Below are 15,302 nucleotides of genomic sequence, written 5' to 3' on the forward strand. Positions count from 1 at the left end.
GATTTTTTTATATTCAAGTTTAGTGGCCTTATAATATACACAGTACAGGAGAGCTATAAACAAATATGAGGGTTAAAATTCTCTCCACAGTTCACTTGCAGAATATGGCACTTTGAAATCTTAACTAAGATTCTATCCTTTATATTAAAAATGCTGATGTAGTCTGGCTACCTGCTAGGAAATAAAAGATGTAAGAAATTCAAAGAACTTTGAGAAATTCACTTCCATTACTATTTACTTGTGGTTATCAAGTTTATTAAAGTCAGAGACTCCTACCTAAAGTCAATAAATGAGTATCCTTGAATAAATGTGAATTTATTAATTTTTATTCTCTACTGTGAACCTTTTTTCATATCCTATATATATATATAAATTTACCCTATGCAAACGGAAAGGTTATATGCATAGTAATTCCAGAACTATAATTAGATGAATTTATATGAATAAAATCTACTGTGAAATTCATGCTATAGAAAACGATCTTTCATGCCTTCCAGAGAACTGCACACCATCAGCTGTATTTTTTGAAATTACATATTTACGTTCTCAATTATTAAATCCCCTCTGAACTATTTTAATTAAAAGAATTGGCAATATTTAAACACATATTTGTAAACGTAGTTGAGTCCAAATAAGAAAACTTCTGAGGAAAAGTAAAATTAACTCAATGAGTTTCTACAATTATTTATCTTAAAATTACCATTAGCATGTATTTACAATGATTTTAATACATTAGAATCTCTAACCAATTTATAATTGTGCTACTTTTAAATTGTACCATCAATAAGGTGTTTCCTATACATAATTCTGTATAAAGTCTCCCAGATTCAAAGTTAAATTATAGGAATACACTTAATAAACTGATATTTTGCCTGGTAGGCAATATGGAAAACAGTTACCAATAATTTGGACAGATAAAGATATTATCAGTTTGTTTGTTGTTATTTTTGTGTGTGAGGAAGATTAGCCCTGAGCTAACATCTACTGCCAATCCTCCTCTTTTTGCGGAGGAAGATCGGCCCTGAGCCAATATCCATGCCCATCTTCCTCCACCCTACAGGTGGGACGCCTGCCACAGCATAGCTTGACAAGCAGTGCACAGGTCCGCATCCAGTATTCGAACCTGTGAACCCCGGGCCGCCAAAGCACAGCGCACGAACTTAACCACTACGCCACCAGGTGGGCCTCAATATTATCAGTTTTAATAAAAAAGCAGTATATATAAGTATTGACAATGTCCACCTGAAACAAATATCTAAGAGCATTCTGGTTTCATTCCACAGGTAGTGTCCAGATTTTAACTCTTGGCACCATAATCTAACATTGATCCAGAGAGTGTAATCAAAGCAATGGGCTTGGGGGTAGGGGTGGGCATGGTATTGTCCAAGAGGTTTCTAATGAACACCACCCTGGCTGGACTCTGTTTTCAGCCTGGATTCTGGGCTATTTACATGTATTCACAGCAACCAAGTTGGGGTCTTCTTAACTAGAGCAGATGTCTGCTGGAAATTTTTTCTGATAGATGTTGGGAAAACAAAATTTTAAAATGATCTACTAAGGGCTTCTTTAGTAGGAAGTTGAAAGGGAAAGGTCCCACAACTATACATCAGCCTAGACATTATTTGTAAAACAACACCTGTTTAAGATCCTTTGGGCTACAAGATTGGTTATGTGAGTATGAATATTCTAAATGCTTAGGTTTTAAAGAATCAGTCAGCCCTTCAGTGATATGCTGAGAGCCCAACACTGTGTGTGTTCTGTGAGGAATGATAAAATATCCAAGCCACAATCCTTATCTACAAAATTTACTCATTGTGTTATGTAGCCTACTCATGATTATCAACTGCCAATCCAGAAAGCTGATGAACCTGATCATTATAAACAGAGGAACTGTAAATGCTAAGGTCAAAAAATTCCTTAGGATTATCTAGCTCAGTGGTTGATTCTCAACCTGCCTGCGAGTTTTGTTTCATTTAAGTACATTATTTAAGAGTTTTCTAAACAAGAAAAGGTACCACGACTATGCAGTTGTGAAACTATGCAGTTGTGAAAAATTTTAAACCACAGAATCTCCAAGTTTGGGAACCAGGAATTTAAATTATTTAAAGCTCCTTCCATTCTGATGTGAAACTAGGTTTGGGCACCACTGATTTGATCAAATTTTCTTGCCAATGCTTGAATTTATTCTTCAGAATCCCTATCTAAAACAGACCTTTTGGAAGAAGCAAAACTTGATCTAGATTTTAAAGGATAGTTGATGTACGGAACAGTGAAAGGAAGAGAAATGCATGTTAGAGAACAACCCGGGGATGAGTGATTGGAACATCACCCCCAATCTCCAACAAGGCTTCCTGAGGGATCAACCCAGAATTCTTACGGGAAGATGACTGAATGGAATACTGCTCTGTCCTTCACCCGCTGGAAGCAGGAACTCGACTTCACATATTCCAACATCAGTTCTGCCACTGTGCAGAACTGCTTCCAGGAAACATGAAAACCACGCTTAAGACAGGAGAGTATTTTTCAGCCTGTATTTAGTCCATTCCTTCTTTGGATTATCATAAAAATCTTTAGACTGCCTCTCCTTTAACCCACTCAACACCAGGAAATTTTCCTAATAAACTTCCAATTCTGAAGTTTTGAAAACTTTCTCAAAATTTTCCTAATATAGAAGTGTATTATAAGTTGCGTACACTTTTCAAATGGTCTCCGGGATTCTCTAATGTGGCAGCACTAGTGGTGGGGGGAGGCATCTTCATCTCTCTCTACCCACCCCTATGCTGATCCTCCCAACAATGGGTTAGATCTTGAAAAAAAGAGCCAAAGGTAATTTAGAGGGGCCTTAGGGAAGAAAGGTGGTTAATGGTGTATGGCTGGCACCAGTTGTGCCTTAAACAGTATGCCCCAGAAAGACGGGCTAGGACAGCTCCTTGATGAAGATGCCAATGTAACCATAGCAAGTCCCATTATCTATCTCAAACAATTGTAGCAAATCTGAATGTCTGTGCACCTTTCCTGAATCAACACAAATGGATCAAATATAGTCACTTGTGTGTCTATAAAACTTGAAAAATAGCTAAAAGTTCATCATAGGCAGATAGATGAAGAATGAAGATGAAGAGTGAAATCAGGTACAGATCTTCAGAAAATGTTTGGGAAAATAAACTAGAAAAACTATACAGTTGTAAAAAAGTGAAAAATCTTAAGACACAGGACTTAGCATGATTTCTTTGCTTATTATTTTTGCTTTTAGTTGTGACTTGTTTCCTACTTATATTCTGGATATTTGATAATGCCAATTAAATTCCTGATGTTTAAAGAAGAAAAAGAAACTATGGACTTGCTCTTCAATAAAACTACCAACTCTGAAGGAAGTTTGTTCTACTGGTCAATAAATCCTTTTCAAGATATTTATAATAGCTTCAGGGCATTACAAGGAAGACTATTTAAGAATAATTCAGAAAAGACAGACATCTTAAATGTTTATGCAGTTTAAGAAGTTGAATGACATACATGAGTGATAAATTTTACTTTGTTCCACACATACACAATAAATAACTACAGTTTCAATCCCAAAAGTCCTTTTCTGCCACTAAGGCCAGAGTTCTACACATTTTCCTATTAATTTCAACATTATCCTTGGAAGTTAAACAGATAGCAAGTAATACCCATTCTACAGAAATGGAAGTCAAGGCCCAGTGAGATTTAATTATTTTTCCTAATTTATAGCTACTAGAAGACAAAGTCAAGAGTAAAATTCATGACTGAAACAACTAAATTCAGAGTCTTGGGTCCTGAGTTCACATAGAATTATTATATAAACATATTTGTTGTTAGTGCCATCGAGCTGATTCTGACTCCTAACGACCCTGTGTACAGCAGAGCAGAACCCTGCCTGGTCTTTTTGCGCCATCCTCTCACCTTCTGGCGCTATATCAGACAACGCTCTGCTGCTATTCATAAGATTTTCAAGGCCAATTTTTTCAGAAGTAGGTGGCCAGATCTTTCTTCCTAGCCTATCTTAGTCTGGAAGCTCCACTGAAACCTGTCCACCATGGGTGACCCTGCTCATATATGAAACACTGGTGGCATAGCTTTCAGCATCACAGCAACACGCAGCCACCATCAGGATGACAACCGACAGACGAGTAGTGTGGTTTCCTGACTGGAAAATGAACCCAGGCTGTGGCAAATCTTAACCACTAGACGACCAGGGCTGGCTATATATGTATGTATATACATATAATGTTTAAGGTAATGGAGATCTCTTGGAATTAGACATAAAACATTGAGAATGCCTTGGAGGCAATTTGTTGCATCCCTCAAAGATGCTAATGGTACTTTTAAATTGTCCTCCAATGCATTTTCCTTTAGATTAACTGGAAACTTGTCCTTGCTTAATCATTTGATCTGGCCATATATTAAAAAGATATTCCTTTATTTCATTTCAGAATTTCACTTAAGAAGTACCTGTGATCCCAAACCAAGAACTTCTTAAAGGCTTCAATGATTAAGGACAAAGATAGGCCCTTTGCCTCCATTTCAGTAAGAGAGAGAAAGGAGATCCACTTATTCTTCATAAAATGCAAGCCGCAGACTGAGAAGCCACTTGACTGCTGGTTGCAGACCAAGTCAAACCCATCCTTTCACCTTCAATGGCTTTCCTGGGGCTACAGACAGGACTCTAAACCCCATAACCTAAATATTAAAGCTCTGAAAAAGCAAGGCCTTATCTGTCCTCCAACAGGGCTGGTCCATTCCCCATCCCAAAGCTCACCTTCTTAATTTCTGCCTAAATTCCTTTTCCTGTGCTGAGTCTTCCACTAATGATACATTTCTCCTTCTCTTCCCTATCACGCAATTTTTTTTATAGGAGAGAGTCCCATCTCTCCTATAAAAATGCAAGCCTACGGGCTGGCCCCATGGCTTAGCGGTTAAGTGTGCGCTCCGCTACTGGCGGTCTGGGTTTGCATCCCAGGCGCGCACCAACGCACCACTTCTCCGGCCATGCTGAGGCCGTGTCCCACATACAGCAACTAGAAGGATGTGCAACTATGACATACAACTATCTACTGGGGCTTTGGGGAAGAAAAAAAGGTGGAGGATTGGCAATAAATGTTAGCTCAGAGCTGGTCTTCCTCAGCAAAACGAGGAGGATTAGCACAGATGTTAGCTCAGGGCTGATCTCCCTCACAAAAAAAAAAAAAAAAAAAAAAAAATGCAAGCCTACAATAATCTCCTTTAAACAACTATAGTAGGGCCAGTCCCGGTGGCCTAGAGATTAAGTTCAGCATGCTCTGCTTCAGTGGCCCAGCTTTGGTTCATGGGTGCAGATCTACACCACTAGTCTGTCAGTGGCCATGCTCTGGCTGTGAGTCACGTACAAAATAGAGGAAGACTGGCAACAGATGTTAGCTCAGCGTGAATCTTCCTCAGCAAAAAAAAAAAAAAAAAAAAACAACTATTGTATATACTTTCTGCACCATTCAATTGGTACTTTAATATGTATATCCTTTTTCCCTTTAGTTAGATTACAAACTCCTTGAGGTCAGAAGCTGGGTCTTATAATTCTATTGGCCTGACACATAATATGTACTCAGTTACTATTTGTTGAATGAACGGATGTGGTCAAAGCTTTGGACACAGGGGAAAGAAGATCTTGGCAGGCATGGGAGAGGGGGACAGAGAAAGCGAAAGAAGGAGAAAAAGAGAGAAAAGGATAATCTATGAGATAATATTCTATGCAAGAAAAGATGGAGGAAACAAAAGTAGGTAAATGTCTAGGGAAGCTACCAGAACCAGTGGCTCTTCCTATAATTGATGCAAAGCACAGAGAGCTAGAGCCTACACTGGAAAAACAGTATAGTTCACTGAAAAACATCACCGAACTGGCAGTCAGGATATTCATGTTTTGGTCTAAAATCTGACACTAACTAGCCGTGACCAGAACAAGTTATTTAACTGCCTTTGGCAATTCATCTCTAAACTTAGGATACTAGACTCGATGATGTCTAAAGCCCCTTGGCTCAGATATTATAGGATTGTATAGCTTTCCTTCATCTTGAGAGAGTTTTCATTTCACTTCTTCTGGGCAAGGAGGGGCCTAAATGCACTAAAAGCTATGATAAACTGAATACAGAAGCCTCCGTTGGTAAAAAGAAGCTCAGGATTAAAAAGACAACATAAAATCGCCCAAATGCCTATGACTCTACTGAAGCAGAACATTTCTTTAATATTTGCTTTGCTTATTTGATCATTTTAGTTGAGCAATATTCTCATTAGGATAGGTCAAGGACTCAGAGTGAGACTGAGCTGCAGACAGAAATGGGAATTAGCAGCAACAGCTTCCAAGTACTTGCCTCAGTTCAATGATGGGAAAGTAGCTTAAAAGGGTGTAAAAAGCATTTAAAGATCCTTTTGATTGGGAGGAGATATGTCAATGTAAGAATATCATTGACATCGTATTTAAAATAATCACATGTGCTGGAAGATTTGGACTAATACAAGCAAAAAGGTCAATTTACAAAGCACTGAGATGTCTGGTAGTAAATCTAGAAAAGACTGAGTATCAAATGGCACTTGACTTCTCCTCTCAGCCTCCCCTACACATCAGTGCTAATCGCTCAGCTCTCCCTAGGCACCTGGTATTCTCTTTTGTATCTGCACATCTCTGTCACAGACAGAATCGACTGATCTAATAAACTCATCCAAACTTTACGGTCTAGGGACTATGTGCTCTCCCTTCCAGAATATACTTGTCTTAAAACAAGACCATGGAAGAGGGCAAATGCTTAACCAAGTAGAAAGACTGATTGAATTACATGTATCACTGGTGAAAATATCTGAGAGCCACAACCTCCCCAGACTCTTTCAGATACACAGCCCTGCTGTCTAGTGACTTAGCTCTCTACTAAATCCAGAGAAGAATGTTTAGTTTTTAGTTAAAGAAATAAAGGGTTTAATCAACCAATAGGCAAATGCTGCTGTAAATGGAGAGGAACCTCAAAGCCCAAATATAATAATAAAATGAAAAATAAAAAATCCTGCAGAAAGATTTTGAGGGTCATCTCTAACTCCCACTTACATTAGTTTTATCAGATTAGTTTTATCAGATTAGCTAATTGTCACTTTGAAAATATAACAATATAAAATCTTTGGCCCTAAAGGTGTGAAGCAAGAGACAAACAAGACTTACTTGTTTGGGGATCAATGATGCATGAGAAAAGCACGTGTTCCTTAGAGAACCTGCGGAATGTGGGGTGGGCTGGAGGGTGCAAACTGGTGCCCTTTGGGCCACGTCCCACCTGCTTTTGGTCAGCTGACTGCTTTTGGTTTTGGTCAGCTTAGAATTTTTTATACAATTTTAAAAATTATGACCAATTAAAGTTTGGGAGATTTTTATATGAAAATATGTTTCAGGGTTTTCTGAAAGAAATAATCCAAGAAACTGACGACTCTGAGTAGACAATTCCACAAGGCAAGAAGCAGTTGGAGGGAACAATCTCATAAGAGACAGAGGCTTGACTTTCACCTTAGGCTGGCTGTCATTTAGTGTTCCCAATCTATAGTAAGGAACTGCTCTTTTTCCGGGGACAGAAGGAGCCTGAATGCACTAAAGTATGATAACCCGAATGCAGAAGTTTCAGTAAGAAAAAGGAGCACAAGATTAAAAAGACAACATAAAACAGATCAAATACCAATTACTTTATTGAAACTGTAGAAGGAGAATATTTCTTTATTATCTCTGCAGCTTGTCTACTATAAACAAGCTTTGTTTATAACAAAAAATTACCAATAATGAAACTTTAAAAGAAAAGTCAAATTTGTTTTTTTCAGTTACAGAAAAGAAAGGATTCATCAACACTAACCCTCAACACCCTGTATACTCTCAAAGAATTTTAAATGTCTTTTGTTTTTGAAATAAGAGGGATATATAATTCCATTTATTAAGTCAGCTCTTAAAAATATTTCCTCACTGAAACTTGGTCCTAAACCTAGGTCCACAGTATATGATGAGGGTCTAAAGAAAGCTTATTTAACCTACATTAAATCTGGATAATGCATTAATGAGTCTTTTAAAGGGATCATTTTAATTCCCCAATCTTCAACCATAAAGACTATATAGTGCTAATCTGCCTTGCCCTTTCGATTAAACTTGTTAAGGACGTTCTATTTAGTCAGCACCCAGAATGGGCCATTAAAATTCTTGTTTGGTAAAAGTTGTGTTCAGTGCTCTGTTGTTTTAAATTCCATTAAATCCAAACGGTCTTTATCGCTCCATGACCACTGTGACTTCAATCAGCCAATTTAATTACCTTACAAAATTGTCAGCAGAAGCAGCAAAGAAAAACAGGAAGCCCTATGACGTTATCAGATTGAAATCTTCCTCTTCAGTGTTTAATCTGGACCCGTCCATAATGATGATGTGTGCCTACTTCCTTCCCTTTCCGAGGCTTTTGACCTCACCTTTCTTGCTAAGATTTAGGGTTTCAGATTCATTTGAAGCACTTCTTGTACCTTGATAACCAGACTAAAAATTGAAAGCCCATAGAAGATAAAGCTTCACCTACCAAATGCAAAACAATCAACAATTCCATTTCAATACATCAGACCATCCTACTGAGGAAAACCTGGGATCTCCCGCAAACCCCAGGTATTATGGATGGGGTAGATTAACGATTTAAGTATAGCACAGTTGAAAGACAGTGAACTGCTTTCTACTCTGATCTGTAAAAATGGACATTGACAATTTCCAGCGAATAAATGTAATTGGAGGTGGGATAACACAGTAAAATTCTAAGAAAAGAAGGAGAAAATGAATTCATCGCACTTGAATTTCTACCACAAAGAGCAAAGCATTTTCTTTATCAGAAATTTTGATAATTAAAAGAAAATCAAAGATTATGTCATCGTTATCATAGACAACACTTTATTTAATGGTGAATAGACTTGAAAAGGCTCTGATAATCAATGATACGTCCTCATTTGGCCTATGGTATGTTCCTCCTTTGTGTGGGAGCAATTCACATTAACTTTCCTGTGCTGAGTAAATGTTGAAACAGTGTCATTTGAGAATTCAGGGAATGAACACACTGCAATGATCACTTGAATTAAACTAAAAAGCAAAAGGTGTCTGTCTAAAGAAATGTCTACTGACATATAAACCCGTGTTCACTTCTGAAAGACAACCTCACGAAGCCAGAAAATGTGTTGAGTTCCATGTGTCTGAGTGGAGAAGGGGTGCTATTTCTAGAGGACGAAAAGATCATTTTTCAAAGTCATTTTCTGAAATGAGTGTGCCTCTGTTGATGGATCACATCAGAGTTATTCTTTGAAGCTTTAAGAATAAGTGAGAACTTATGTGAAAAACAGATTTTTTTTTTTTTTCTTTTAGCGTGGCCGTTGTGTTGACGATTCTTGGAAAGATTTCCCTCCCCTGCTTTCCAGAGCTCAGCTGAGCCGGTGTTGGGGCTTTATCTGTTTCAGACAGTAGCCCCTATTACTCTCCCATCCCCGCCTCCCAAGAGCCAGTTTTCCTGCTTCCAGATGTAAAACCACTCCTCCTTCCCGCCTACCTCACCTCCCAAAGGAAGAAAAATCTCTTTCAAAGAACTTGTAGAGAGTGGCAGCTTCTAAGCTCAGTCAATTCACTCACACTCCTCGATGTTGTAGTACATGTGCTACTAATTATTATATCTGGGAGCACATGGGAGGGCCACCAAATAGGGGGATTTCCATAGGAACCCTTTCTGTTCCCTCTCCTGTCGTGGGTTTTATTATCTGGGCTGTCCCTGAGCTGGTTGCCTTCACTGTCAGCACGTGCGCAGGGACGTGGCTACGTGCTGTGCCACGGCCCCGTGCCCAGCGCGCACTGCCAACCAGGTCCAAGCACGTCTGGGGAGAAGACTTCGCCTTTTAAGAAAGCCGTTCCACTGGCATGCTTAAGAGAAAAGCTAGATCGAAACATGTGAAGGGAAGAAGTGGCCTGCCACGTGCTCGGCTCCTGGGAAAGGACTATCTCGGAGAAGCCGCCCAGGAGTTTGGGAGAAATTCTGGGTTGAGTCTTCGCTCCTGGCGTTCTAAATGATAGTTCACACAAGGAATTTGAAAAACACGACCTCGAAGATCAGAAACAAGTGGTGGCTTAAGGAATGATTCCTTAAAGAAGGTGCCTTAGCCCCCAAACTCCGGGCGGAGTGCCAGCACTGCGCGGCACCCTGTCCAGAGCCGGGTTCCACTCCTCCCCACGCTTTCCCAGGAGCAGAGGTCGAGCAGACCCGAAAGAGAAGGGCGGCGAAAGTAACAAAAGAAATGTTCAAGTCCCGCCAGGCCACAGTTCAGCTGGGTGGCTGTGGAATTGGGGGCCACGCCCCCGCGGACGGAAGGATCCCGCCTTCGCCCCCTCCAGCCGCTAGCAGGGCCGGGACGCAGCTGCGGGGAAACAAAGGTGCCTCATTTACATAGTGCAGAACGCGCGGCGCCCCGAAGCGGGAGCGCTGGAGGGAGGCCTGGCTTGGGGCGTCGCAGGCTCGGAGCCTGGAAAAGCCGGCCCGAGAACGTCCGGCCTGACCTGGAGCGGGGGAACTGACTCTAACTGTCCAAGATCTACCTTGTCCCCTGACAATGTGCCCGCTGGGTGGTCGCCCTGGAGAAGCCAAGCTGTGCCGAGCCAGGAGGAAAGGCGGGGAAACGGCGACGACCCACGGCGAGGCGCCCACCCGCCTGTTTGCGAGGATCTGACCCTTGGCTGACCCTCAGGTTGCTCCCCCCACTGCCCCAGGCTGCCTTAAACATGCCCTTGAGTCGACGCTCGGAAGATCTGCTCTTGGAGATGTTTGCTAAGAGGCCGCGGAGGAGCAGGCCCGGGGGTGCAGCCTGGCGGGAAGCAGCCGGGTGGGACGGGTGGGGGAGATTGGGGGGGACTCCCGGGCAGAGGCGCTCCTGGGCGCGACTGCAGAAAGTTTTCTCGGGCACTAAAGAGAGGAGTCACTGTGCCAAAGTGTTAGACTTGCTTTGCGAGAGCGCATTTGTCCGCTCGTGTGTGTGCATGTGTGTGAGAGAGACTGCGCACCCAGAAGACGGGCGGGGTGGCGAGGGACTCCGCAAGGGTCAGCACCCTGAGCGGGGCTGCTCCCCGATCCACAGATGGTGGTAGGAGGACGCAGGCTGAAGTCACACAGTCCTAATGGGAGCCGGGGGAAAGGAAAGCACGGAGCCCGTGAGGGTGGTTTTCCCCTACCTACCGGACAGGGGGCTGCGGCGGCCGCAGGGCCGGGCTCCGCGGTTGCCATAGCACCGCGGTGGCAGCGCCGGGCGGCTGGCAGCTGCTGGGTACGCCGGGGTTGGTGGAGGAGGTGGGGGAAGGGACTGGATGCTACCTCATCAGCAGAGGCGGCGGGTCTCACCCGCACCCTGCGGGCCCCTGCCCAGGGGCAGCTGCTCTACTAGCAGCTCCAACCCCTTCCTTTCCAAGGCACAGGGCCAGGGATGAGTCTCTGGTTCGCCTTTTCAGCCAAAGTTGAAAATAACCTTTCTCAAGAGTGGCTTATATGGGCTCAACCAACCATCCATTCCACTCAAAACATGTTTTCCCCGGAAGAAAATAAAACTCCCACTATTGCCTCAAACTAGCCCCAGTAGGGAAATGTTCCCATGATTACAATGTACACAGTCCTTCCCCACAACTCAGGTCAAAAATCAGAGAAAATGGGTCTACACGTGGAAGATGTGTGAAGTTAATGGAGAAAATAACAGGTTATCTAGTAACTGTGCTGTTAGTTTAGGGTATCAAGACTGATGGGAAGCTCTTTGCCTAATCCCCTATTTCTTAAGGACATTCTTAGTAAGCATTGGTCGAGGAAAATGTATTTTTGCGTGTGTGTCAGCTCTTTTGGAAAGCTGCTACACACTCTGCTACAGTCGCCAAGATTTTTAATATGAAGATATGAAATGATCAGCGAATGTAACAATCTAATGATTCAGCAAATATTGTGCTGCCGGACCAGAGCAGCAATAATTAAATCTTTAGAGTATAGTGGCAGTTTTCCAGCACCTAGTCTTCCTTTTTTTCCACCCAGTTCGCAAACACACTAAGACACGCTCATTCACAAACACACTTCAGAAGATATCTCAGTATTCCAAATAAGTAGGTTGTACTACTCAAAATATTGGGCAAAACTACCATACTGTAGCACTTACCGTGCCTGAAGCAGAACAGCTGAGCACACACACATTTCCAGTGATATAGGGACCTGTTTAATCTCATCCACAGAAACAAGCATTCCTGTGGACGCTTGTTGCTAAGAGCAACGTGCTTAAGTACTATCTAAAGGCACGAAGAAAACAGGAAAACTACTACAGTAGCAATCCAGTTACAACCCATTGTGTTTTTCTGTCTTTACCAGCCTTGTGGACTCCAGGTGTCAATGTGTTGGGTGGGGGGAGGGAAAGGTAGGGTTCCCTTTTTTAACACGTGAAAAGCATTCCTACTCTGGTTCCACAAAGCCTGAGAGAGATGAAAAATTTTATCATTATAGAAAAAGCACATGGGAAAAAGGAAAGCGAGAAGATGCTGTTGACATAATAGGAGATGCAGGTAATCACTCTTCGATTTAAATTTGACAGAGTGACTTAATGTATCTGCTTTTATCTCAAAGACACATACTTAGGATTATATGGTTTCTTGCATTCTTTGGTCTAAATCCACTTGAAATGTCAAAGGAGGCCCACAGTGGGAGCATTTACCCTGTTGGCTGTCTCCTCTCTTGCTCTTATCTACTTAACTGAACTTTCCCTGACTAGTTCTGCTCCTACTATAACTCTATTGGCCATCCAGAGCCCCTGAGCATTGCCCACGCTTCATTTCCTCCAAGCAAACCTTCTGACCAGTGTTTCCACTGGAGTCCCACGTTTAGATTTTCCTTCGACCTCTAAGGAAACCCTGATTCCTTAGGAAAGCAATAGATCTATAACTGCCACCTCGGCTCTTTTATCATGCCACAATGAAATAAAGAAGCAGACCTCCCATACACAACGACCCTCCACCCAATCACCACTGTTAATCATTTATTAGTCCAGAACGCGCAGTGAGAAAGCTGTGAGGAGAACTCACAAGTTAAAAACAAACAAAAACCATTTCTTATGACGCTATTTCACTTCGGCTAAGCAGCAGCCTCCCCTTGTTAAGCAGAGCATTCAACGTTACATCAATATTTTTAAAAGCTCCGCGTCTCCGTAGGGGCACCAGAGACTGGAAAAGCAGTGAAATTAACCGAAAAGGCTCTCTGATGAAATCAAAAGGGTTAGCGCCTTTCACTTGCGGACCTGTCCGTACCCCGGGTGGAAGCGGACAGACGCCAACTCGCAAACGAGTTAGCAGATATTATTAACTCATCAGCCCGGCAAGCTGAGAGGCGTGTAGCCCCGGCGCGCACATTGGTGAGCACCGTGCAGCCCGCCAAGCCGGGAAGGCTCCAGGGAGAGAGGCGGGCGCCGCTCCGGCCATACCCCCAGCGTCATCACCATCTCTGTGGCAGGCTACTGTGGGGAGGTATGCAGCGACCACTACCACACACTGGCACCCATTTCATCCTCCCACGGCTAAAAAATTTTAAAAATTAAAAAAAAAATGAAAAGCACAAGGGGGTTCTTTAAAACCCCGGGAGGCGACGGAGCAGTGAACAGGTTGGAATGCATCGAGCCCACCCGCCTGGCAGAGCCCACCCGCCTGGCAGAGCGAACCCGCCTGTTTACATCCGGCTGCCTTGGAGCCAGATACCAGGCAATGGAGAGAGATGGGGAATCTTACCAAATCTTAACACATGTGTGGTTCCTTGAGAATATCCAATCCACAGTAAGCAGAGCAGGAGTTTAATGGTGCGCCTGAAGACTGGATTACTTAGAATCGGGGAAATAATCTTCATGGTGTTTCTGTGTCCACACGCGCGGCACCCACTTCCCCGATCTAGCGTTAGGCTCCCGGTTCGGGTAGGAATGAGGATGCGTCGAGTGGTGGCCGCAGACACGATCACGGCATGGTCACAGAGATAGGAAGGAGTCTCCGCTTCCCAAACCCATTAGCAATCGCTGCATGTTCTTCACTCACTGCGCCAAGGAGCAACCTTCCACTGCAAGGGATGGTGGGACATCCATGTTAGTCGGGGAGCATCCGGGAGAAATCCAGTACGCACACCCACAATGTCCGGCCGCGCGAGCCTGGGGAAGCGGAGGAGGAGGAAAATCAATAGCAAATCCAGCCTTGGAAACGGCCGAGGTGTCAGTTGCAAGCCACAGTCCCAGCACAAAAGGCGCTTGGCTCGCAAAGGTTTTGCCAGGCCCTATTCTACTGCACTGCTGCACAGCTTCTGACGTGAAGCCAAGATTAAGTGAGAAAAATTGAGATAGCTGCTTGCCTCTTAAGGCTCTCTGCCAGTGAGCTTCCCAGTATCTATTATGCAACCGATCTGATCTCCTGCCGTGAGTTGCAAGAAAGAAGTCGGATTTATTTATGTGGAGACGAGTGCTTTTATTTTCAATAAGAGTCTGCTAAGAGAGTGACTGATGTATGCAAGAGGACTTCTTACAATCAACTGATGAATTTTAATAAATGGCATGCTAAGTCAAAGTCACTTTGCCTAGGAGTTGTAAAAAAGGAAGTGGTCTAAGACAGAGGAATTTACTGCAAATGTAACTTGTGTTTAGGTTGAAAGAGGGTCTTATTTATACTTTTAAAATTTGTCCAGGAATGAATATAGATTGGAGTGCAATTGGAGAAGTGGAGATAGTCTTTAAAAACTTGAGTGGGACATTCCTTGATACTACCCAGGAATAGAAATAGATTTCTTCTAGTGGTCTTTTAGGGGGGGAAATGTTGAGTTAAAATGAAGGAATCATATTTTCCCACCCATTTTTTTAGCTCATCTAAAAAGACAATGATGTTTAAATTGGTGCAGCAAACTCCAAAGGCTTCAATAATTTATGCCCAAATTTCTTCTCATTTTGGTTTTTTGATAATGTTCTTCTTTAAGAGGTAAAATATGGATCATAGCTTGAGCAATATTGAGTGTCACATTTTTTGTCTAAAAATGCCTTATTATTTTCTAGTGTTCTGGTCAGAATATGTCTTGGCTTTCACAAGTAGCAATTTAGTTAAGAAAAAAGGTACAGAAATATATTTTCTTTTAACATAAAAATATATTTTATTGTTGAAATAGGTAACATGCTGCTCTCCAGGCATATAGATAAAAATATCCAATCTTAATATTTTACATTAGTAAGTGAAACCAAGATGGATAGTAATAAAT

At 42.3% G+C, this 15,302-nt stretch overlaps 1 protein-coding gene across 3 annotated transcripts in view; it reads right to left on the bottom strand.

The window, feature by feature from the left end:
- GRIK2 (glutamate ionotropic receptor kainate type subunit 2) overlaps positions 1–14,174 on the bottom strand; it is a 654,115-nt gene extending 639,941 nt beyond the window's left edge. For all 3 annotated transcript variants that reach the window (XM_058566570.1, XM_058566566.1, XM_058566568.1), the window contains exon 1: positions 13,808–14,174. In XM_058566570.1, the coding sequence (XP_058422553.1) occupies positions 13,808–13,922 (115 nt within the window). In that variant the 5' untranslated portion in view covers positions 13,923–14,174. The remainder of the gene's footprint in view (positions 1–13,807) is intronic.
- Positions 14,175–15,302: the final 1,128 nt, after the last annotated feature.

Source organism: Diceros bicornis, chromosome 23 (genome assembly GCF_020826845.1).
Source record: "Diceros bicornis minor isolate mBicDic1 chromosome 23, mDicBic1.mat.cur, whole genome shotgun sequence".
NCBI lineage: Eukaryota > Metazoa > Chordata > Mammalia > Perissodactyla > Rhinocerotidae > Diceros > Diceros bicornis.